Consider the following 24,233-nt stretch of genomic DNA (forward strand, 5'->3'; position numbering starts at 1 on the left):
GTGAATCTCACCCGGGGTCTGCCACATTTAAGAAAGAAATTAATAAACTACTCATGCCATTCCTGATCAAAACAGGTGATGGATCATTCAAAGGAGGAATCTTCCCTCCTTCCTTCACACACTACTGGTTCAACCACCAGCAAGCTGCCATTGCTAGATTTACAACATTTATCTAAATGATGGCTGCTCTCAAACACAAAGTCCCAAGAAATCTTACAGTGGAGGCAAGCCAGCAAGGCAAATGTAAGCTCATCTGGTCAGAGGCTGACACTCAAAACTTGGGATAATCAGTACCCAGCCCAGGGATGGAACTGAAGCAGTCTTAGACGCACCACCACCTCCTTTAAGTAAGTAGGTGACACATATCCATTCTGACCATCTGAAGTGGTTCTATAGCAGTTGATAGACTGGCTACAAGATAAAAGTATCTGAGATGAAATTCCAGGTTTTGTTCCCCTTCTTCGACACTCACTCTTGTGATGCTATGTGAAAGAATGTTTAATGCCATGGGCTGAAGGATGTAGCTGGCAGTTTTAATCCTCTGACTGAATGCAGTACTACATGGAAAACAGAACATTTTCTGGTCTGAGGCTGTGAAAAAGTCTCTTCTACAAATGAAGGACTATGTCTAACCTACTCATCTCCTCACCCACATATAATTACATTTCTCTGATGCAGCCTTGCTTATTAGAAGTACTTAGCAACATATCCTCTTGAAGGCAAAACACCTTCCTTCACCTCTGCCATTCCTTCAAGGTTTACTAAAAGCCCCTTTATTCAGAGTAAACATAAATGCTCCATTGCACATGCTTTTTCTTTGGGGAGAATAAAACTAAGAAAAAACTGACAAATACTATTCACATTAATTAATGTTGCACAAAGGACGTTGAGATAAGCTATGCGCTAGGTTGTATTTATGGGGTCCACAACTAACACCATATGTTGCCTTTAGCAGCAGTGCTTATTTCCGAAGAATAGAGAAAAAGGAGAGAGGATGAGGGAGGGAGGGACAGAGAGAGAGCGCCAAAGAGAGAAAGGGAAATGGAAAGTGCTTTCTGGCTCCACCCAAGTGACAAGTGACATGGTCTCGTACACAAGCGACCTCTCATGTACCACGTGTTCACAATACTTTTTCCATAAAACCTATATAATTTTCACCAGGATTTGCTCAAACTCCCTACTGCTCGCTCTTGCCTATCATGCTATTAGTGCTCACTGAAGCCTGCAAGAGCCATCTAGCTTGTGCATGTATATTTTGGGGCAATATTTATTAGCCACTTAAATGACTATTACCTACTAAACTACCCACTAAATCTTGTTTTCCTCTAGAACAGACTACAAAACAAGGATTAGAAAAGAGATGGGGGAGAATGACTGATTCTCATTTTGGTGGCAAAACTGGCTATAACAACAGCATCAGGTTTTGCAGGTGCAAGCCCACAGACTAACTGAACAGTAACAACAGAATGAGAGCAACAAGAAAGAAATAATGCCACAATGCCTTAGGCATCTGGAGGAGAAAAGGTGCACTTTTGCAGTGAAAGGCAGAATGCATTGTTACAGGTGAAAGGCAGCCTGCCGAATGGCAAATGGCAAGTCCTTATCAAGACAAAAGTTCAGACACTTAAAGCATTGTGCAACATTAAAACATTCCTGGACTGCACTCCGATAATGCAATGTCAACCTAGAACAAGAATTGACAAATGGCTGTACTAACTTACGCCTCTGAAAGAGTAACCATCCTTTTTGCTAGCTGAGGATGAAAAGAGCACACTATTTCTCCATCATGATAAAAACCATATAGTTTATCCTTCACAGCCATTGCTGGCACTGCAGGTGTCTTGCTTGGCCAAGAAACTGTTTGTTTGGGAAGGGCTGTGATGCTTCTCTGAAGACATTGACATTGGAAGTATACACCGTTTACCACTCTCACACAGTCCCTTTCCCAGCCACAGGTATTTGTATACAAAATTGGAGTGTTGTCACATCACTGGCCTTGTTAATGTTATTTGCTCTGGAATCTGTTTACCTCTTTAGGTACCTCTTTAGGTACCTCTTTAGGTTTTATTTCTACTCCAATTCAGTTTGGTTTACATTTTCATCCTTTCACTTAATTTGAGAGAACAAAACAGGGTTTCATTTACACTCAGGTTCTGTTCAGAAGTTATTTATAATGGGTTAATATATGACTGATATATATCAACAGGATTTTACATACATGAGCAACATCTGCTAAACTCTATACTGTTCTAAGAACATCAGTAGAAAATATCGAGAAGAATCATTAAAATTTCTTGACCTATGGAATAGCTTGGCTGCTTACCATTAGTTAAACACCTTTTGACTCTCTGTTACCTCTCTATTAACACATTATAAACAGAACCTTAATATAAAGCCCAAATAAAGTTTATTAGGCGTTTGTGTTTGGTTTTGAGATCACCATGGAACAGTGAATATAAATTGTCAGCAGATTATAAAGTCAACATTTTTAACTCCCCCTCAGAGAGTTTATCAATACTAACACCTTTAGGAGTAAGTAAGAATAGGAAATGACAAATCATTTATCATGTTCAATAATTACCATCGACTTCAATTTGAAAAGATCAGGCTGACATAAAGAAGTTACATTATTAATAAGCTAACAATTTCATTTTCTCTTAGGACTGTAATTCATGAGATATTTAGCAAACGGATTAATTTCATCATGATGGTTCAAGCTAGAGCTGACAACATGAACGCAGCACATGAAAAACAGAGAAAGACAGAGAATGACCCTCACCCAATAAAGGCCTTTAGGCCAGTAGGGAAATGCTTTGGATATCCAGACCGGGCAACTGCTTTGCCATAACAGCACAGCACCTCATAGAAACCATTTACTTGGGCTCAAAGGAAATAAATGTTAGCAGAAAGAAATGCCCGTAGAATGTGAACTAGAAAAAGACTCTATGTATTTCAGGCATGGCTTCTTTTTGCATTTTCAGATTATTGTGTCCAGATAACAGTAAAATCAATGGGAGAGGACAACACAGCAACGAATTTCTGAGAGACAATGAGGCAATGCCACTTGCTTTATTACATTATTATCTAAGGAGCACTGCTCTACAAAGCTTACATATGGAGATTGCTTGGGTGGCTTCCACTTACCTGTCTTCCTTCCATAGCTCCTCGCATTTCCTTGAAAGTTGAGCTAAATTCTCCAATGAAGTCATGCTTTCCATTGGAATCCCAGTCCCAAACTATGCACTGGGGAGGCAAAGGGGAAAAGAACAAAAAAGCACTTTTTTTTTCTTCCAGATAGAAAACAGGTTTTATTGAAAAACACTACAGGAGAAATTATGATGTGCATTGGGTGGAGTGTTTTATCTAGAAGGAAATCACAAGACATATTAAAAACATATTCTTGTCCAGATCAAAATGAACTGACAAGTGGAATCTCAACACAGCTTGCTACTGACAGTTGTGCATTATGGAATTGGCTGATGAAAGCAAGTTCATGTATTTTGGAAAGAAAGGATTCCTTGACTCCATCTTTATGCTAGGTGTAAAAATACAGAATTATGTGCATTTGCATGTTCATGGTCAAATGGTGTCCCGAATTAAGGGTAACTTACCTCAGTGAAGTGCTTTACAAATATAGATTAATATTCAAACCACTACTTGCCATGGGCAAACATTACAATTCTAATTTTTATAGTCAGTGAAGGTGAGACGATAGTTACAGAGATTATTTTCTGAAATGGCTTTGGATTTATACATGTCAGTGTTTGGTGCCGTTTTGTCTGTTTTCCAGTGTTGTTCAACAGTGACTATTCAAACCAAACCTCGCTGGTAGTCATTCCTGAATTCATGCATAAACATGAATATTTCAATGAGTTTGAGCTGTAAGAATTTTATTTTACAGACATTGCTAAATACAGCTCAGCTAGCCAAGACTGAAGCACATAGCAATAACTAGATGCTTTGCTAAATGTTTATTTTAAAACTGGCCCAAAGACAACATAGAGGCTCAAATTTTAAAGAACAAAATCCCAAATTCAGCCTCATGGTCTCCCTAGATAAAGTTTGAGTACATTGACAGAATCAGGAGGCCTTTACTGGAAATGTCCTGCTACAAAATATCTCTTTTTCTTATTCTTTTTTAAGCAGAAATGCCTCAAAGCCATCTGCACTGTCACATGAGGAGTGCACTGACATTTGGCTATGAGATGTCTTTGAGGGTAACTTTGACTCTCTCCTGAGGGCCAGGGTCTTCTAGGTCTGTGTACGGGAGTGGGGTGAGGACTGGAGTGGTAGAAGTAGTAGAGGAGCTGCCTGCTGAGAAAGGCAGGAATGAAACATAACTGGGGGTGGTGGGGCAGCAGTAGTGGGGTATCAGGCTCAACAACAGCGGGTTTTATCAAGCCACTTTGTCTCAGTGAGGCTCAGTGCTTTTAACCCAGCACTGGTGCTCGGACAACACAAGAGGAAGAGAGAGGTTTGCTCCTCAGAGAGTCCTCAAGCCATTTGAAGGTTGCTTGATCCAAAGGGACACTTTGAGTTCACCCAGGAGGGAACTGAAATCACTGGATCTTGACTGTTAAATATTTCCACAAAAGCATTTTATTGAAACAGACTTCCATGTCCACCAGCTACGTTTTCTAACCAGCCTGAATAATCCAGTCAAAGCTGATATGTGAGCACTGTGGCCAATCCCTTTTCGCTGGACCACCAAACCAGCGGTTTGTAAATTCACTTTGAGGATAGGGGAAAGACTCTATAGAAAGCCTGAGATATGGGCAAAATGACTGAATTCTTTGAGTGAGCGCAAACCAACAAAAAAAGTTTCAGGAGAACAACTATGTAAAACAACATAACTCACTACAGGCAGGGTCTCTCACAAAGTCAGCCTTAATGGGTGTTCATCACCTAACATCCTCCCACCACAGCCATAAGTTAATAAACAGCCTCTTCCACACAAATGTTCGTCCATGTGAGGTCCGTTGACTTGAAGCATAGGTATGAAGATATTTGATCTCTGCATATAAGCCAATTACCTGAATTTATTATGCTGTTAAGTGCCCAGGCACCTTATTTGCCTGCAACATAGGTGGTGATTTCACTAAATTCATATCTAGGAGTACCCTAGGCAGTATACCACCACCCACATTATCATTTAGGTTCCTTTTTTTTTTAATAATGACTCTATCTTACTTTTGAACTTTCAACGCCATTCCACTTAGCCCCAGGAAAAGACTTCCCCTTCGATGCAAGGGGAATTCCTCTGATCCATACAGAAGATGTGCAGTAGATGTACAAAGGACTGCGCGTAGGGAAAGAGCATGAGCATATCTCGTATTGCTACAGACATTAATCAGTTGAAACAGTTCACTGGTCAGGAGAAGACCTGGTTCTTGTACCCTCTGTTACTTTTCCATCCTATAACCTGCAATTTTGCTTAATTTTTTAATGCAGAGATCTCAGACAAAAGGAAGATATCCTGATCACAAAGTAAAAATATTTTGTTCTAAGACTTGGAGATCCTTTTAGCAGCTTTGACACTGGAGGGGCAGGTAGAGGGAAAGCAGGGGGGGAATTCCTGTGTGTGTTTAGTTTATAGGCTAAATTTTATACAACAGTAATCAAACGAGAGTGGGCTTCTGGTTCTGAGAGTGGTAATGTTGCCTGTAACAAAACTAGACACAGTATTTTCATCACTAGCAGCCCTGGAGAATTCTTGATGATGAAATCTTCACTAATAATAATTCTGTGCTTATCTTCTACTGCAATTTTTAGATGAGCTGGTAACAAAAAAAAAAAAAAAGAAAAAAATAATTTTATTTACAAAACACCCCCTGAAACTGGTTTTGTTCCATAGAGCTTGAAAAAGCTTCATTTTCTTTTTCTGTGAAATTTCTTGTTAATATAAATTAGTCAGTTTTATTGAAATTACTTTCTAAATATTTTATGAATAAATGGATTTCACAGATGAAGCATGAATTAAACTGATTTTTTTCCTGTAATGACTGTGAAAATGATTTAAGATCCTAAAAGTAACACCAAGTAAAAAGATTTGTCAAAATGTCATGGCAAAATTGATATAAATATGCAAAAAGTATAGTTTTAGTAATGCTGGCAACTTTTCAAAAAATGCTTTTGAAAAAATGGCTGTTTCTCAAAGAAAAAAAACCAACCCTTATTGTGAAATTTTCCAACCAGGTTTACTTTTCAGGTTCTGTCTTTAAACTCTATTGGAGCATAAAAACAAGAACAGACACAAAGTTATCAGAGACCTCCAGCAAAAGGTACTTTGGAAAATTTCTGTTAGGATGCTAACTCTTATGAAGCGGGAAAAGATCCGAGTGCTGATTTGTGGTTAGAATTTTAGCTGGAGATGAGCAAAGTTAATTTACATTTAAAATGTCCACCCGACAGGGATCCAACTGCTTGTTTCTTTCAAGCTAGAGGTTTTCTAACTTGAGCTTTCAGAAAGCCAGATGGTACTTTAATCTTCATATTGCCTTCACGGACAAGACAAACAATTACAGTACACTCTCAGTGCTATTTGCACAATTAGAACTAAGGGAGAAAGGGGGTTCCTGCAAGTATATCCATTACAGCTTTTTTTTTTCAGAGTTTCACATGCGGCCATCAGAAATTAATTGTCACTCTCTGAAAAACACGTTGTACACAGTCACGATTCTGTATTTCAGCTGTATGTGGAAAGAACATCTGAAACATATAAATACTGGAGTCCAGAAGTTTTTATAAAAACCCACTCAGACAGATAAAATAAGCAGGGAAGGACCTTTGCAAATAATCCAGAATCAGGTGAAGGCCAGAGATGATAATGAAAGGATTATTTCCTTATGGAATACTTTAAAGTCGGGTTTCTTTTTAAGAAGGCCCTATGTGCTTTTCAAATCAAATTCTCCATAAATCATTCTTTATCTTTAGGCAAACCTTAATATGTTCTTTGGGTCTGTACTCTTAAAGGTTGCTTAAGCAGATGATTAACAATATACATTCACTCTATTAAAACTCTCATTAATTTAAGGAGGCTTTCCATATGCTTACTTTTAAACACTGGTAAGGCAGTGTTCAGATAACTGGTGAAAGAATTCAGTCTCCTAGCTATTGGTTACAAGCTTAAATGCAGGGAATAAAAAATTCTTTCTAATGCTGCATGGTGATGGAATAGCACTGACTGGAATGATGGAGAACACCTTCCACCCCTGCATGGTCCTTTCTCCCTCCCCAGAATACCTGCTGACTGCAGGGAGAAGGGACACTGCTTCAGGCCCTCTCAAGGAAGGGCACTTTGCCTGATAGATCTAACCAGCAGACTCAGTTAAGAGGACATCAGAGGGTCACTTCTGGGTATCCACATCTTCACTCCTCCAGCTTTTGTTGTAAATGCCACAAAATGAAAGATTTCCTTTCAGGCTGAAATTTAACTTTTCACTAGAGAAAGGAGGGAGAAATGTCCATTTTAAGAAGAAAAGGATATCTCAGGTGGATGCAGATGGAAATTTTCTATTATTTTATTTCTGTTCAGCTTTTTCACCAAACATAGGTTTTGACAATACTCTCACTACAAAGGGAACTTCTGAGCAGCATGCAAGAAAAAGTGCATTGGCATTGTAACTACAACAGCACAGGCTTCTCTGGCTGAATTTCCTAATGCTTCCCAGAAGATGACAGCCTGATTAATCTTGCTACCTCTGCATGAGCAAAAAACCTCACTTGCAAAATTTCTGATTTTAATTATATTTCACAGAAACATAATCTGGACCATCCTCCAGCCAATGCTGATGTTCTGTGATGTGATAATGCCTAGATAAGAAATAAACCAAATTTTCTATCCAGTGTCTCCCGTGGAGTGAGGCAGTTTTCTTGTTTGATAATCCAACAGCAAATAAAAGAATTCCTACCTCAGATACTGATCTTATGATCCAAAATCAAGCATTATTTTTTTTAAAGTTTAATTTTTGTGATCTGACTTGAGACAAGAAAGTGGTGTTCCAAGTCTCAATATGAGAGTCAAACTATGTTTTCACTGAGCAAAATTCTTGTACAATTGTTGAAAAATAATTCTTCCCATGCTCACCATCCTATCTAGGGAAAATACAGGGAAACTAAGTAAGAAAAAAGAAACTAAAGGGGAAACTATGTAAGAGAAAAGGCTGACTACTGTAGGTATGCATTTGTGTGGGGGTGTCTATAGGTACTGAGATTATTTTCCCTATATACCTTCAGGGAAATGCTTCAAGGGATTTGTCCCCATTAGTTTGTCATGATGAGAGAACAATTATATACAGCACCTTTGAGCAGGGGCAATGCAGAGACTTGTAACTTAACCTTGCAATTTATGAACCAGCCCAAAACATGCTCTGAAGGTTAGTTTTTAAAAGACTGGGATTGAGTCTCATGACTAAATCCTATCCTGAGGCAACTGACAGCCAGACCATGGAAATGTAGTTCTTGAAAATAATCCATTTAAGTTTCCCTCAGCTGGCCAGACACTGCAAATTATAGCATGCACAAAGCCAGCAAAAACTAGAAAACTCCCACTCTTGCCAGCCTGAGTTTCTCCAGCTCTGCATATGCTCAAAGTCCAATTATGAAATTTAGTATGGCTTGTGCTGGTACTACCTTGCCTCTTAGTTGGAGAAGTAGTGTTGGACGGCCCACCTGACAACATAAGAGCTTACTTAACTTAAAACACTTCACCAGCTTGCAACCAAAAGATACCAGCTTGGGTGGGAGAGAATACCAAATCCTTGGTCCACTGTCCAGCTTCTCTATGCTAGCAAAAGAGCAAAACAGCAGCCAGAGTAGTCCCTTGATTAGGAGGCTCCCTACTCTGATCTGGCTCTGATGCAGGTGAGATCCTAGTCCATATACTCCATAAAAAGGAGATTTCTCAGTGCGTTTTTACTTCAGTATCTATCCCTTGACACTGAATAAGGAGTCGAAGGGATACCTTTCAAGGAAAAGAATTATCTTTGTCCATTAATTGCCTGTATTCCCTAGCTAGATGTTAGGGGAACAGTTCTGAACAAGAGTGGCTTAAATTCTGAACAGAAACTGTCTTGGATGACTTTTCTTTACATTTCTGTGAAACAAGGTATCTTGTGGCTAGGCAAGAAGAACAACATTCATTTTTGGACTTTAATGTAATAAATTACAGCCCAGTCAGTTATAAAGTTCTCACCATTCAACTCTAAACCAAAAAAACACCACAATAATTTTTAGGTCAAGTTTACATGACACTTAGTATCTCTCAAAGAAATGAAGTCTTGAGGCAAATGTCAGTGACCTGCTCTGCTTCTAGAATCACTCTGAGCTGCAGGTGGCATGAGGTGGCAAAAGGCTACAAATAGAAACTCTTCTTTGGTTCATTCTATAGGATCAGTGACAACAGGGGGGGAACTCGGAAAAGCCAAACAGAGAAGGTGAAAAAAAATCTCAGAAAAAAATTTACTACTGGAACAATCTCTCATCAGGGTTATTATTACTTGATAATGAAGTAAACCTACTGTACCTCCCTAAAGTATATGTACCCCACTTGGAATACTTCAAAGAAGGTCTTTTTATAGGAAGGCCTTTGTCCACTACCTACCCATTCTCCCCTCTTGAGTATGACAAAAGCTATGCAAAACCTTCAGTACAAAAGCTAAAACACTTCAAGTTATCCTGTTTCTGTAGTCATGATGATTCAAGGCCAAATTCTATGTTGTACACATCACAACCCTGGGTTATGTGCTGGAGAATAACTGTAGAGAAATTTGGTCTTTCCTGCTGTATATGAAATCCTTCCCTCTGTTTTTTTTTTTTCATCCAAGCTGGGCATCAAAGTTTTCTTTTTTCACTAGCTGTGCTTCTCCAGAAAGTTAAAATAAACTTTTTATGAGTCATTTCAGATTTCCTTTGAAGGTGAGCTCCAGTGAGAATAGAGTGAACCAGCTGAAATGAACCCATGTTTCTTGCAAACCTCTCACTGGCTGAAGTAAAGCCTTCTTCAGAGCACTGTATGTAAAATATTTTAACTTCTTCCTCTCAGAAGGATTAACTCAATTCTTCAGTCTAAACTACTCAAAAAAACCTGGACTAATGGGGAAAAAAGAGGTCATACCCTACACTATTATGCTATGTGCAGCCTCTGCAAAGACAACCTAGAAGCAATTTCCAAAGTTTTCTTCTTGACTAGAGAGCCTCATTCTTTTTGAAAACTACATCTTCTGTTCCACTGATTTTGAATGGACCGATACTCATTAGTCCACCAGCACAGCTGAGTTTGCTCCATAAACATTAGGTGAAATCCCGGCTCCACTGCAGGCAATGAGGCTTTTCCTACTAACTCCAACAACTGCCGGAGTTTCATCAATACCTTTGTACCTCCTGTACATAGATAGTGGTAACTGATACATTAGAAGTTGACAGGGTTGTATTAGATTCAGGTCCTTTACCTACTGAAGGAGACTTGAGACAGACACACATTGATAGCTTCCTCTTGGTTAATGCTAAGTAGTTCAGCATTCCCTTCGACACACTGCAGTAAGGATAGCACCCAAGACACAGTAAAAACACAAATTAAAATAAACTTCCAGTGGATCTGAACACATGGGAAGTTTGGTTTTAAAATTATCTGCTTGGGAGAGAAGAGCGAAGGGAAGAAGAATTCTTATTTTTCTACAAAAAGTGGCAGGTCCTCTGATTCAAGATCCGAATGAGTCATATTTTATTGACGGCTGTGGTATGACACCAGCCCGAGCCTACTTCACTTCCTGCCAAATGAAAACAGGGACCATTTACAGAACCATCATCACCAATCCAGTCTCTCTACACCGCCACTGGAGATTCGAGCACATCGGCAGTGGCTCAGCAATGACGGGAAGCCTCACAGTTGGATGTTGCCTATTCTTGACAGCTCACAGCATGTAAGAACCATCAGGGTCATTTCAAAACCAATTACTAAAACCATAGCTTGTTTATTACCCTTATTTGTATTACAAGGGTGCCTAGGAGCCTCAGAAAAAGATCTTTCAACCCTGTTCAGTGCTAACAAATGAACCCCAGAGATATTCCTCTGAAACAGAGAAATATGCTATATAATAAGCACATCATTTGAGGGACAACTTACAACTGGTTTTTCAATGACTCTGTAGTTTGGTCATGACAACATAAATAAGCTTCTACTTTGCAGTCACAGGTTTATGCAACAAAATCCTCAGTACATATACAAGAAACTGTGCAGTTACTACAGATTCAGCATGGATGTGAATGCACACTTTCATTTGTACACTGGCCTAAAGTAGAGGTCTGTGTAGTTGTAATGCATGCCTATAAATTTATTAGAAACTACTTTCTTTATGTTGAGGGCAAAGAACTCCATGTCAATTACAACCTTTCTTTTTTTTTTTATTTCCTCACCCAAAAGGCCCCTAGCACCTTAATATGCAACAAAGAAATGGGAAAATTTTTCAGTATCCTGCTTGTGTTCTTGAAGACTTAGTTGTCCAACAAAGGAGAGCACAGGCAGGAACATTTTTAGAACAAATATAAAATGGTGATTTTCTACCTCAGTCAATGAGATTCCAGTTTTTGAGCCTATGTCTTTGGCCTAGTAGTCCATAACATGATGTGCAACTTTTTTTCACATATGATATGATAAACACAAAACCAATAGAAAAATATAATAACAGCAAAAACTTCTGCACGCACTACCCTAAAGCTCCTGTTGTGAGATTATCAATATGTCTCAGGTATTTTTCTCTATGTGTATCCCTCATTTTACTTCAGAGTCTGTTCTGCCCCTATGCAAAATAATCTGTCTTCCAAAACTTTTGTGAGAGGTGATAAGCTAGTGTACTGACCTATTACTGACCCTCTTGCTGCCAACAGGTATCTGATATTTCTGCTCATCTAACTAACTAACAATTTTCTGTGTACCAAAAAAAGAGGCATTGCTCATCGGCAGGCCTTTCTGATGTACCGACTGGAGAAGCTGCAGGCACAGCAGTGAAATTTATCATAATTCATGGGTGCGTATCAAAAAGCTCTCAGACAGAACAAGACTCTATCCAGTTCCCACTGTCTACTCTCAGTTCCTAAAAAAAGCTCAAGTTAACTTTATCTTGCACTCTGAAAGTCAGCAGATAAAAATCAACCATTGCCTTATATCTTGAGCAGGAAACGATGACGATGATACTTGGCAGAAAGAGTACAAAATGCTCTTCCCCACCAGAGTAGCATGAATCTGTCTCCAAACACCACTTGTAATAATGATAAGTGTTTATACAAAGTGACTGATGATACTGTTCTTTCTGTTGTCAATCAGTGGGGGAGTTAATTACATGCCTCTTGGATATCATTCCAAAAGAATGACCTGGCAAACAGCATTGGGTTTAATGGCCCTGAACCGGTCAGTCTATTCAGTGGATGATACCACAGCATAAACATCCGTGGAGGTGGATCTTCCCAATTATGGGTAATTTATAAAATTAAGACCAGCAGAGGTTTCAAACACAGAAACTTTTTAGTATAAAGTGGACAAAAAATCAATTAAAAAATGTGAAGCAATTTTAAATATTTATTAAAACAATATTCTAAACTGTGTTTCCTATGGAAAATGAAGAGAGGAAATATTTAGATTTCTAGATTAGGTAGAGACAGAGTACATAGGCCACTATAACTGAAATGACTAAAGCGGCATAAGAGGTAAAGTTTAAAGGTTAAACCTAAGCTTAATTTAAGGGTAAAGGTCTGAGAATAAAGGTCACAATTCCTTATCTGTTATTCACATAGTAGATTTTTAAAATCCATCCTTGTGAAGCTTCTACTGAATATTTTGCACTTGTTATAGCAGTCATCACTGGGTGTAAATGGTCTCATTTCTGGGTTTTTTTTTGTTTTTGTTCTGATCTTCACTTAATGCCTTCACACAGACACACTGTTGCTTCAAGGTGAACCCTCCATATATCTCATCTTGATTACTACACAGATTATGTACTTAAAAACAAAGCCTCCAGCCTTTTTCAGCACCGCTTTTAAGTTAGTCTTCTGGCCAGAGTCTTACTTTATCTCCTGTGTTGTGTTTAGTGTTGATTTCATCTCCTGCATGGATGCTGAAAGCATTTCCATGAAGAATCTAAAACCCTGCACTGCCACAAGCTCCCACGGCAATCTATTGTTGAAAATTTCCAGTAAGAGTTAAATTAAGATCATGACATGGTGTCTGGATCTTTCAAAAAAGATTACATATCAGCTAAATAGGAGATATTCCCCTGTTTCTTGGAAGCTTATGAACAAGCTAAAACTGTGAAACAGTAACGTTGTTGACATGTACTCTATTTTTTATGTAACTGCTCAGATCTTTTCTTTTTTGTACACGTACAGTAACCTAGTTTCTGGTTTTTGTTCTTGTACTGGGTAGAAAATAAGGCTTTAACAGATTACATTAACTGCCTGCCTAAATCTATACAGAATTCCTTCCTATTTGTATTCCCTTGGATCCATTCAAGTGTTTAATAAATGTTCTCCGTAATTATGAGTTCTCAGTAACTGCTCTATATTTCCCAGGTTTATCTCTTTTCATAACAACGGATGTGACACTTTGTATAAGCAAATATGCTGTGTGGTGGGATGGAAACTTGAGGGAGAGCTCACTGGGAAAGCTGGCACATGAACAGGGAACTCTTGCATTTGCCAATTAGGCTTGTTTCCAACATCTCTTGAAAATCAGGAAGGAACAGACTGGAAACCCAAGGTGCCAAGCACCACAGTTACCCTAGATGACTGGCAAATCTGAAGGTATGGGCATATATGGATGGGTTGAACACAGCAGCTTCTTCTGAAAGAACATTTTGTAAAGACAGGGGCATGGAAGAAAGGGAGAAAAAACTTAGCAGGAAATACACTCCGGAAAATAGAACCACTGAGGTTTCCACATGGGTGAAATGATCTGGAAACAAGATGAGAGCCTAAGCCTAAAGAGGTAATCGAGTGCTTTGCTAAAGCATCTAGTGAGGCCACATTCTTCCCCTGTGGAAAAGATGAGACACTGTGGAATATATGTATGTATATTTAATGTAGCATATTATAATTTTATATTAATGTAAAGAATACAGAATAAATTTCTAAAATATAGTATATGTAGTACCATATATAATATCACACAGATTATATAATATATATACAGTCCAAATCAACAATTAAAATAATATTGTAATCTTGCTTTTTATGAATCCTTCACTGCTCCTGAACAGGGAAACGTGATGTTATGCAAACATTGACTCATAAGGAAAGTCAGCTACATATACTGGAACTAAAAGAAGGAATCTGACAGCTTTCTGTGAGCATAACAATATTTCTAAAAGACAAATAGTCTGCTGCACACAGAATGCTCTAGAAAGTAATTGCCTTAAATCACTATTGTGACTTTTTCTTGCCAAATATGCAAAGCAAAGCATGTGCAAACAGTAATTTATTTGATTGATTTCGTCTCCTTCCATCTTCTGAACCATGTACGAAGAGAAGATGATTTTTGTGAAATGATATATTTATTCTGAAGAGTTTCTGTGCTTATCCTGTTTCTCGCCTGTGAGCAATTAGTTGTGACCAAGTGAAGATTCGAAGTTTGGTACTAAACAACCTCGACAAAATTCTGACATATTCGCAATGCAGCAAAATTAAGAGCCCGAAGTACCCAGAATCAGTGGTGAGAAGCCCAACGTTAAGATTTTCAGGAAGGATATACCCATTCAATTTCTGTTTCTTGGCATGTTTTCCAGTGACAATAAATGGTAGCATCGTTTAGTACCAAGTTTATCTTTGGTATTTCGGTTTCCATTGAATTATCACATTTCTAACAGATTTTAAAATAATCCGGTATCCAACCTCCTTTCCTCCTTCAAAATAAGCAAATAAAGATTAACGCCAAATGAAGAAACTGACACATGGCTATCATCAGTGGCATATGAATGAGGTGGCAGAGATACACCTTCACCCTACCCCAAAGATCCAAGATTTTGGCAAAAGATACTAGTGAAGACAGACACTCTGGGCTAGACTGTGGCTGGCACTGACGTTATTTGAGTGAACCCTTACGTAACAGGGTGGGTTTTTCAATACAGGGATGACTCTCCAGATTCAGGATGGGATCAAAGCTTGCTACAAAAAATTTCTGCTGCAACTCCAAGTGCTGCTGCTGCATCTGACATGTGCCAAAATACTTCTCCAAAGGACAAGAGAGCTGACCCTGTTTACTGGCCTGATTCCAGCACAAGCAATTAAATTTCTACCATCTCAACAACCCCTGCAGTGCAGACTGGAACAGTGTTATTTGCTGTTTCCTGCCCTGAAGTGTCGCAGAGTGTTTCTGTGTGCTCTTGAGGAGTTGCCACTGTTCACCCCCAGAGATGGCTGCCCAACAGCAGCGGATGAAGCCTCGCTCATAAGCAAGACTGCAATTACTGTGTTTAAAGCAACGAAGAGCTAAGACCTTCACTGCTTATTGTTTCACATCACCTCTCATCAGCTGAAGAAAACTTAAGTCTAGCCCCTTTTTGATACTGAAGTTACTAAGTTGTGAAGAGCAACTTAAACTACTTACACTTCATGGCATAACAGGATAGAAGAATAAAATGAAAACATTTGTACATATCTGCCCGTTTTCTGTTTCCTTCTCTGCACTTCAAATCAGTTCCCAGGGTATACAGGAGTGATGAGATTAAACAAAAGAAAATGGCTGATTGCCTGTGAACTTTCTGTAAAAATAAACCCCATACATTGCAGTATGCCTGCTCAGAATTTAAAACTACCCACTAACACACCCCAGATGAAGAATATTGCAAGGATGAATGGGAGGAAAATAGTATGATTATCATAGAATCATTAAGGTTGGGAAAGAGCTCTAAGATCATTAAGTCCAACTATCAACCCAACACCACCATGCCTCCTAAACCATGTCTCAAAGTGCCACATCTACACTTTTATCATGCTGGAGTATTTTATAGCATATAAAACTAGCAAACCGTTTTGGAAAAAAGCAGCAATGCCTCTTACCGTAGAGGGCTCAGGTGTTTTGGGAATGCAAAGAAATGCAGTGTTTTGGAAAAATGAGAACTTCAGTAAAGAATGTAGCGAGTACTCTAAAACCAGACTTTCAATAGCTGAGCTCTATGTTTTTACTCCAAATAAATGGTAGGAATTAACAGCGCTCAGATATCTAAGTACCTTCTTGAATATGCAATCAGGTAATTAGATTGCATAAATGACCAAAATTACGTCACAAATAACTGGAGGTGAATAACAAGAGGCCTAGTTAAAACTGATAATTCATTCCCTAATGTCAACATTTTGTCAGATTAATGCGCAATTTCCTTTGCGTTCAGGAAAATTACGTAGGTGTGGACATTCTTTCATTACTGTGCTAGGTAAATTACGGAGCTATCATTAAAATAATTACCAATGGAAGAAGAAGGAGAATCAAACATTTAATTCAATGTAATTATAAACCCTATTTCCTCCTAATGTGGGTGATTTATCTCACTATGATCAAAGGAAGTAAGGATACTTAAGTAAAACACATGCCTGTACCAATAGGCTAGCTATTAAACAATGTTCACATTTCAGTAAAAAAAAGACCCTACACAGAGAACAATAATCAGGCAGAATAAAGAGATTATTCTAATTGGTCAGCAGATATTCTCTGAAGACTACCCACAAAGAAAAGTAATTGAAAAAAAATCCAAGTCATAAGTACCAAGTTCATCCTATTAAACAACTGCAGCTGGAACTAACAGGATTTTTGAGTATCTTCTCTAATTCATCATGTTCCTTCTCCCAGTCTCCCAAACCATGTAGTATGTTGGCACATGGGCTCCGTACAGGCCATCACTTTTTAGAGATATATTTTCATACTTTTATGTAAAACACAAATGTACTCTAACAACTGTGAAAAGGAGATGAAAGAAAAAGCAATGAAAAGCATATAAAGATCCACATATTAACAGTAATAATAATAATAAAGAATTCATAGCAGAATACTTGTTTGTTGGGCACCCTTTGGCACTAGGAGACAGGTTTCCCTATTAAAAAAAAAAAAAAAGAGAAAACCCCACCAGACAGATGAGAAAGACCCAAAAGAAAAACGTGCATCAGTCAGTCATTCTGATTTTACCCTGCTAATAAAAAGAAAAATATCTCTCAGGTTCAAACACAGTTTACAGTGTACAAGCTTTCCTTATTTGTGATGGATGCGCTGGGACTGACATTTGCAATGAAGTATTTTAGCAGGCTGCAGCACATTTGATATCGTAAAGAGCTACAGAGAATAATGTTACTGAGCTTTATTGGATGCCCCTGACAAGTCAGCAGTGCAAAGATTTTAGTTTCATTGACTTCATTTTCAATGAAAATAAGAGAAATTTAAGCTCTTATTATGGTAACAGAAATAAAGCAGTTCTTAAAATGCAGTGACTTCTACAAATGACTGATTATTGTTATCCTTCCCATTACTGTGTTCAATGCTTTTATTATTGTGAACCACATTATCCGAAACCACTTGTGTAAGGCTCTGGACTGCAGGTGGCACCATTATGTCATTATGAAATGAAGCAGCATTATTCCTGAGACAAGTAGGCAGCACAGAGGACTCTAACCTACTTAGTGAAGTACTCTATGAATATAAAGTATGCAATCTAATACTAGTCATATACAGGAAAAACAGTTCTCTCTGCGACAAAGATTAGGAGGTATCATCTCATGCAAACTGCCAACATTAGCTGAAGTAAATGGAGCTGTATCATTTGCACCAACTGAAGATGTCCCATTGACCTTCAATGGCCTTTGGAGGGGGCCCTCAGAAGGAACACCTGAGAAAAAAAAAAATCTGCGAGCATAGTAGTGTAAGATCTCTATCTTTAAAACAACTGGTCAGGAGTAAAGCAGATGCCACAGTGCACTTAATTCTGCTCTACACTGTGATGAAATTAAAAGCAGATGTAATCATGGAAAAATCAAGCTGTAACATTTTCAGGAATGTTACTAAAGTGACAATGTTGCTTACAAAGTATCGGTGAAATTGTAGCAATATTATATTAATGTTTTACAAAAGCAGCAAGAAGTGTACCAGGAACACAACTACAATCCTCCCAAAAGCTGACCCTATCCTATGTACAGGTAACAAGATATTTGTGGTGGAGCTGGCAGGAACAGGATGCTGGCTTCGCAGAGCTGCTTGGAAAAAGAGGGAACTCTAACACCACTTACCTTATTTTGTTCTATGGTATATGTGAAAAAAACATTAGGCCTGTGTCTAAATCTAAATCACCCAACACAGCACGCTAACCACGGCAGCTCTGCAGTCAGCAACAGACTTTTCTCCGCCTTTTACATGCATACACAGAAATACTTCCAATTTGTGATGACTCTGCTATGTATAGAAACAGTGATTCCCAGGAGACTTCTGTGGAGCACTCAAAAGATGTACCTCTTGCTAGCAAGGAGACCAGCATGCAAGGTCTACAGCACACAAAAGCATTCTTTTCGACTAGGTGTGCACCAGCTTGTCAGCAATTAGCTTTGTTGTCTTTCAGGCTTTTACAGTACCATCGGGAGGAGTTTTGAAAGTCAATAATAGCTGTTGATCTTCCTGTAAGCTAGTGCCCACCTACCAGTTCGATCAGTTATTCCAGAGCTATGTGAACTGTCCCAGGGAGAACTCCTTTGGATATCGGCAAAATATTGCTGCTTAGCAGTCGGTCAGTTAACAGTCAAGATATTAGGTGAGGCTGAGTAGTCAGTGGGAACTCACAAGCAGAAAGATGAAACCCAGGGTAGAATCTCTCAGGAAATATAGAGAGAAATAGGTAAATAACCTTTTATAAGAATGGGCCTAAGAGTACTCAAGGGTCAGAGAAATCTGTATTCAGACAATATACAGGATAGAAATTTCTTCAATATTTGCCATACACTTTGCTTTCTGACTGCCCACAAAGCAGTGTTAGGCTTAATGCCAGTAGCGTATAAAGAGCTGGTATGGTCCTTAATGGAGATTCAAATCACTGAAAACGAGTCTCAGACTGGAATAGGATTGCTCATTTTGAAGACATAATTTCATTTCAGTATTGCACTATGCAAGTATGAGCTGACATAAACTATGAAATTCGCAGAAAGTTGTCAACTTGTTATGCATAATTAAATTCTTACCATCTTACTGCTGCATTCAGTCGGAAAATAATTGTACAAAATGCTTCATGACCTGTAGGTACTTAAGCACGAGATGCAGTGTCTGGAACTCCTAGAATAATTTGGGGCCAGGAGTTAACGTCTGTGCGCTTTTTTTTTACATGTCTGTTAAAAGGAGGTAACAATAATCAAGCTGGCTAAGTACTTTTTTTTCAGATAAGCCAATGCGGAGGTCTCCAAGAAGGAGGTGTTACTCCTTTTAAAGGGAATTGTTTTTGTTAAGCATCATTGGCTCCTTATGCTATATTCTAATTCCATTCCTTAGTCAACAGCCTGGCTATCCTGCATATCTCTAAGATCCTGCCTGATACACCTGTCCTCGATAGAATTTGTAAATAAGAAACCTTTTTCTAATGAGAGCATGGGGGGAAGTGTTTTCCTCTCCCTGGTGGACTTTCAGGATTCAGAAGCCTTCTTCCTTCTGTGTCAGGACAAACCCGAGACTGTTCATATTTCTCTTAGGGACTGAGGGAAGGAACAGAAAATAGTATTTCTGCCCTGTGGGTGGGGCACTTTTTGTTTTGACTTCCTGCTCCACCATTTTCCCCACTTTCCAGTAATGGGCTTAATCCACAGAGATAGGAGCTATTCTAGGCTTCTGCTCAGTGCCTCTCTCTTATTCTTCTCTGTTGGAGCTGCTTCGCGTTGCATAAATATTTAGTAAGGCAAGGTTTTGAACCTGGGTTTCCCACATCAAAAGAGAGCATTTAAATATCAGATGATAGCATCAGCCTTTAGCTTGTTCACTCCCCCCAGTTCAGTGATACAATGTGGATTTGCTTCAACAGAAAAGACTGGCAAAATCAGCTTGCAACTGGCCAATATACGAACGGTTTGTATTCAAATGGCTTTTCAACATCTCAGCCACCTGGTCTGGGCCATGGGCTCTTGCAGTGCTAATTGCTTACCCTCCTTCTTTCTCTCTGTCATTCTAACCTGAATTTCCCATCCTGTTTAAAATATTTCTCAAGGAAAATTTTTGTCACAATAGGTGCATTTCCATGAGTTTTCAGATGTAGTTAGATCAACCTCTTCTGGTGAACGATTATGTACGGAAAACATCTGCTGATGCTTAGTAGCTGTCTTACAGCACTGCTGAGTGTCAAAGATCAAGTGGCAGTGCGCCCTGGTTCTTACACTGATGGGATCTCAATCAAACAATTTACATACATGTTATTACCCTTCCCATCCACTAGTACCAGAAAAAAATGGATGTAAGGTGTAGAATTTCTTGGTTATGCTGCCTCTGGGATGATGGCTTTGCATTAAACCAGAAGTGTGTTGTGACTTGGCCCAGGTATCATAACACTTTTTAGCTTGACCTCCTGGAGTCCCATGCCTATATCTCAACTCACATATTAAAAAAGTGAGTCTTTGTACATATAAAAAAGTTTGAAAACCTGAACAGAAGGTAAGCAATAGTATTTAAAAATGTTACGCTTTTATTGCAGTTGTGTAACTTGCTGAGATCTGATTCATTATTTTGAACAATGGTGCTTGGCAGTATTATCTGAGGTAATGGCAGGGTCTAGGCTTTACTTTCTCTAGCTCTCTCCAGTGTAGTTGCATTGTTATTAACCAGCTTCACATCACAAGTATATGAAATAATTCATTGTAAACTATTTAAAAATCCTTGAAGGAAATGCTCTGAATAAATACCGATTATTAAATCTATTAAGTAAATGTATTAAGGAAAGATACATTAATTCCACACATTGAAACAGGGAAATAAATAAATGTATGCACAAGAAAGCAGGAAAGAAAAGGAATAGCTCCTTTCAGCGGTTATAACACTAATCTTTCATTCACTTGCATAAAAATGGCTATTTATTACAACAGCATACTGGCTGAAGTTACTAAATTAAATACAGTTATCACAAATGTCTTTTAGTGATGTGCTCTCACTGTGTTAGAAGGTCCTGTCTTTCAGAAGTTCTGAAAAATACCATAGAGTTCATCAAACACAAGAATTAGCTGGCCTCCACCAGGAACAATGATCTCTGCCTGTTTTGTAAAATTTAATAAGTCAGTTTAACAGACAGTTTAGTACAGAGGAGGCCTAGATGTATATCTAGACAGAATAATAAAGACAAGACACAGAAATAACTTCACAAGTGAAAATTTTTCATTGGAGACTTGTGATTTTGATTCCTCCAGCTTAAGACACTTAAGGAGATTTTTCAGAAAGTGCTGAGAACATACCCCTTTGAAAAGTCAGATCTTCCTAGACTGCCTCAGGTTAGGTGCGCAAAAATAATTAGTGCTTTTTGAAAATCCTAGCCAAAAATCTCCACTGTATTTGAGTTAAAAGCACTTCAATCAGACTTAGTTTTCAGTTTACTTTCAGTTTAGGGACAGGGCTTGGAAATAAAAACATCTTTCATTCTTATTCTCTAGTTCTACGTATTCATCTAAGAGAAATACTGTTAACAAGGTCATTTGAATTCAAAATGTTAAGGTCCCTTTGAGGCTAAATTATTCTATAATTTTGTAATCATCGATGGGTATCTAGATCTAAAATATTAGCAGAAGGCCATGCAATTAGTCTCATTTTCCCCAGGGGATGACTCCTGAAACTTAGGGAGGTCTATTATTCAATTACTTGGTACAGACCCAGGCCTGAAGAACACCTACAATCTCATCCCAGCCTTTCTATGGTTTTAGGCCACTTCACTGATATGCTTTATTTATGCTATTAATATAGTAGATATAATAAAATACTTATGGACTTTTGAAGGGGCTTTGGAAGTAAATGAAATGGTAAGGTACCATTCCTGAATATTACAATATATTATCCTTTTTGGATACGTGATTATCCTCCCTTGGTTATCAGTGAAGAGAAAAAAACAAACAAAAAACCCCAAAACAACAAAGAAGTGATGCTCAGACCTGTATCTGCTTTACAGTAGGTTTGATACAAAATTTAAGGTAATGTAGGACAAGGTCAGATAAAGAAATTAAAATCAAACACTTCTTGACAGATTGGGATCCACCTGTCTCATTAACTGAGATGTAATAGCCATTCTCAACAACTGAGAAATGTATGAAAGAATTAAGCCCCTTTCTGGAAATCACTAAGAAGCAATAGAGACTCCAAATGAAAAGAAGATTCACATCACCTGTCAAAAAAGCAACCTTGAAAAGAAGGAGTCTTACTGAAATGTCTCTGGTAGACGTTTCTGCCTCTCTGTGAAGTAAGTAGGGAGAGCAGAGGAGAAGCTGGGCTAAAAAGCACTGGAAAGCGAAAAAACCAAGAATATCATTCTGGCTCAGCAGAAAAGAACTTGAAAGCATGAGCAAAGAAACTGCCTGCTGCTTGACTGTTGTGTTCAGAGTAACAGGATTTTGCACATTTTCTGTTAAACAAACCAACCAAACAAGACTTAATCAGCAACATTTGAGTTCTGAAACAAATGCCCCTCTCTAAGATGCTGAAGTATAACATGGGCCAACAAGAACAACTTTTCATTACTTGTAGTGCACTGAAGATGGTCAAAAGCTAGAAAGAAATTAGAAAGCAAGCTAGTGGCCATTTTATTTCAGAGCAATTTTTTTTAATTGGGACTGAGAGGAAGGAGAGAAAGTAAGCTGATAGGCTTTTTTTCCCAGCTACTACTACCTCTTTTTATATATAAAATCACTGAGGTCTGGAACAGGAAAAAGCACTAAGCAGTTACTACTAGCATGGCAATGCCACATGAAAAATTGATTCTCAAGGAGAAGAAGCTTTAGGCAGCTTGTTCATCTTTTAAAAAATCGAAGTGGACTTTAAAAGAAGTCATGTATTAAGCTGTTTTTATAAACTCCATGCACAATTGATTTCAAAACACCATCCTGTTCGTGTTCATTGAATAAAAGTATCCATGCTCAAATATGGTTATGTTTCTCCATTGTAAGAAAAGACATTAAATGTAACATGCAGTTGGCCCCTTGCAGTGCTGTAACATTCATTTTAATAACACCATCTCTTGTAGATGAAAACAGTAGTTTATCACAAAGCCAATGGCAGTGTAACCTCTCAACTACCATTCCAAATTTACAAGGTATTTTAAGATCTCCAGAACATACTCAAGATACTTCATTTAAAAAATATACCAGGTAGAAAATTAAAATGACTGATCAGTGATCCCTTTTCTTACATGACAGCTGGGAAGTGCAGAACATCTCTATATGAAATGTATTTCTCCGAAATACACTTTTCTACAAATTGTGAGGGGGCTTGAATCAAGCACCTGAACAGCAAAGATGCTGGCTGCGTACTGCCTGTCCTCCAGGGACGTTGCCCTGCGTTCACCACTATCCTGTCTCCTTGCTCAGGACCAGAACTATGTGAACTGCTAACTTTACTGGAGGTGGTTTGGGGGGGTCACATTTGGTTTTGGGGGGGCTTCTTTTGATGAACAGTCTGGCAAAACTGTGACAGATTCAAATTGTTTCAGCTGAACCAAGCAGGAGGTTTCGGTGAAAAAAGTTGGGATGAAAATCCTGACAAACTTTGTTCAGCCCTTTTTATTTATGCTGGGTTTGGGAGATGTATGTGATGCATAATGGTGGTATGAGCAGAGGGACAGGTGAAAAAGGGAGCGAACACACTGCTATCCATAGGCTCTCCTTCAGCACAGCATTGTGTTGGCATAAATAGGCTATTCACTGGGTGGTCTTGTGGGATTGCTACTGTAGGACTCTATTGCAGACTTGCACAGATATTTGTCTCTCTCCAGAACATCAAGTGGAAGCACATATCTAAAAGTCACAAAAGGATCCTGGCATGATTGGATTTTGTGCAAACTTTCCTAAAAGATACAGAACAATAGTTTTCAAAAATGATCAGTAATTCTGGACGTTCCTGACAAGTAAAACTTGTACAATGTTGAGATACTGTAGCAATGGATATCCTGTGAGCAGCATAAATTGATGGACAGATAAAATATGGGAGGTGAAGGAAGGGGGGCAGGTCTTTCTTGGCAACTATTAACAGAATAGTGCTTACAAAATGTGCATCT

The 24,233-nt window shown here is 38.5% G+C and overlaps 1 protein-coding gene across 2 annotated transcripts in view; it reads right to left on the reverse strand.

Moving 5' to 3' along the window:
- The window catches only part of CPNE4 (copine 4), a 236,999-nt gene that overhangs the window by 52,163 nt on the left and 160,603 nt on the right, over window positions 1-24,233 (reverse strand). For both annotated transcript variants that reach the window (XM_075083384.1, XM_075083383.1), the window contains exon 8: window positions 3,145-3,243. In XM_075083384.1, coding sequence (XP_074939485.1) covers window positions 3,145-3,243 — 99 coding nt within the window. The remainder of the gene's footprint in view (window positions 1-3,144; window positions 3,244-24,233) is intronic.

Source organism: Phalacrocorax aristotelis, chromosome 2, assembly GCF_949628215.1.
Source record: "Phalacrocorax aristotelis chromosome 2, bGulAri2.1, whole genome shotgun sequence".
Classification (NCBI taxonomy): domain Eukaryota; kingdom Metazoa; phylum Chordata; class Aves; order Suliformes; family Phalacrocoracidae; genus Phalacrocorax; species Phalacrocorax aristotelis.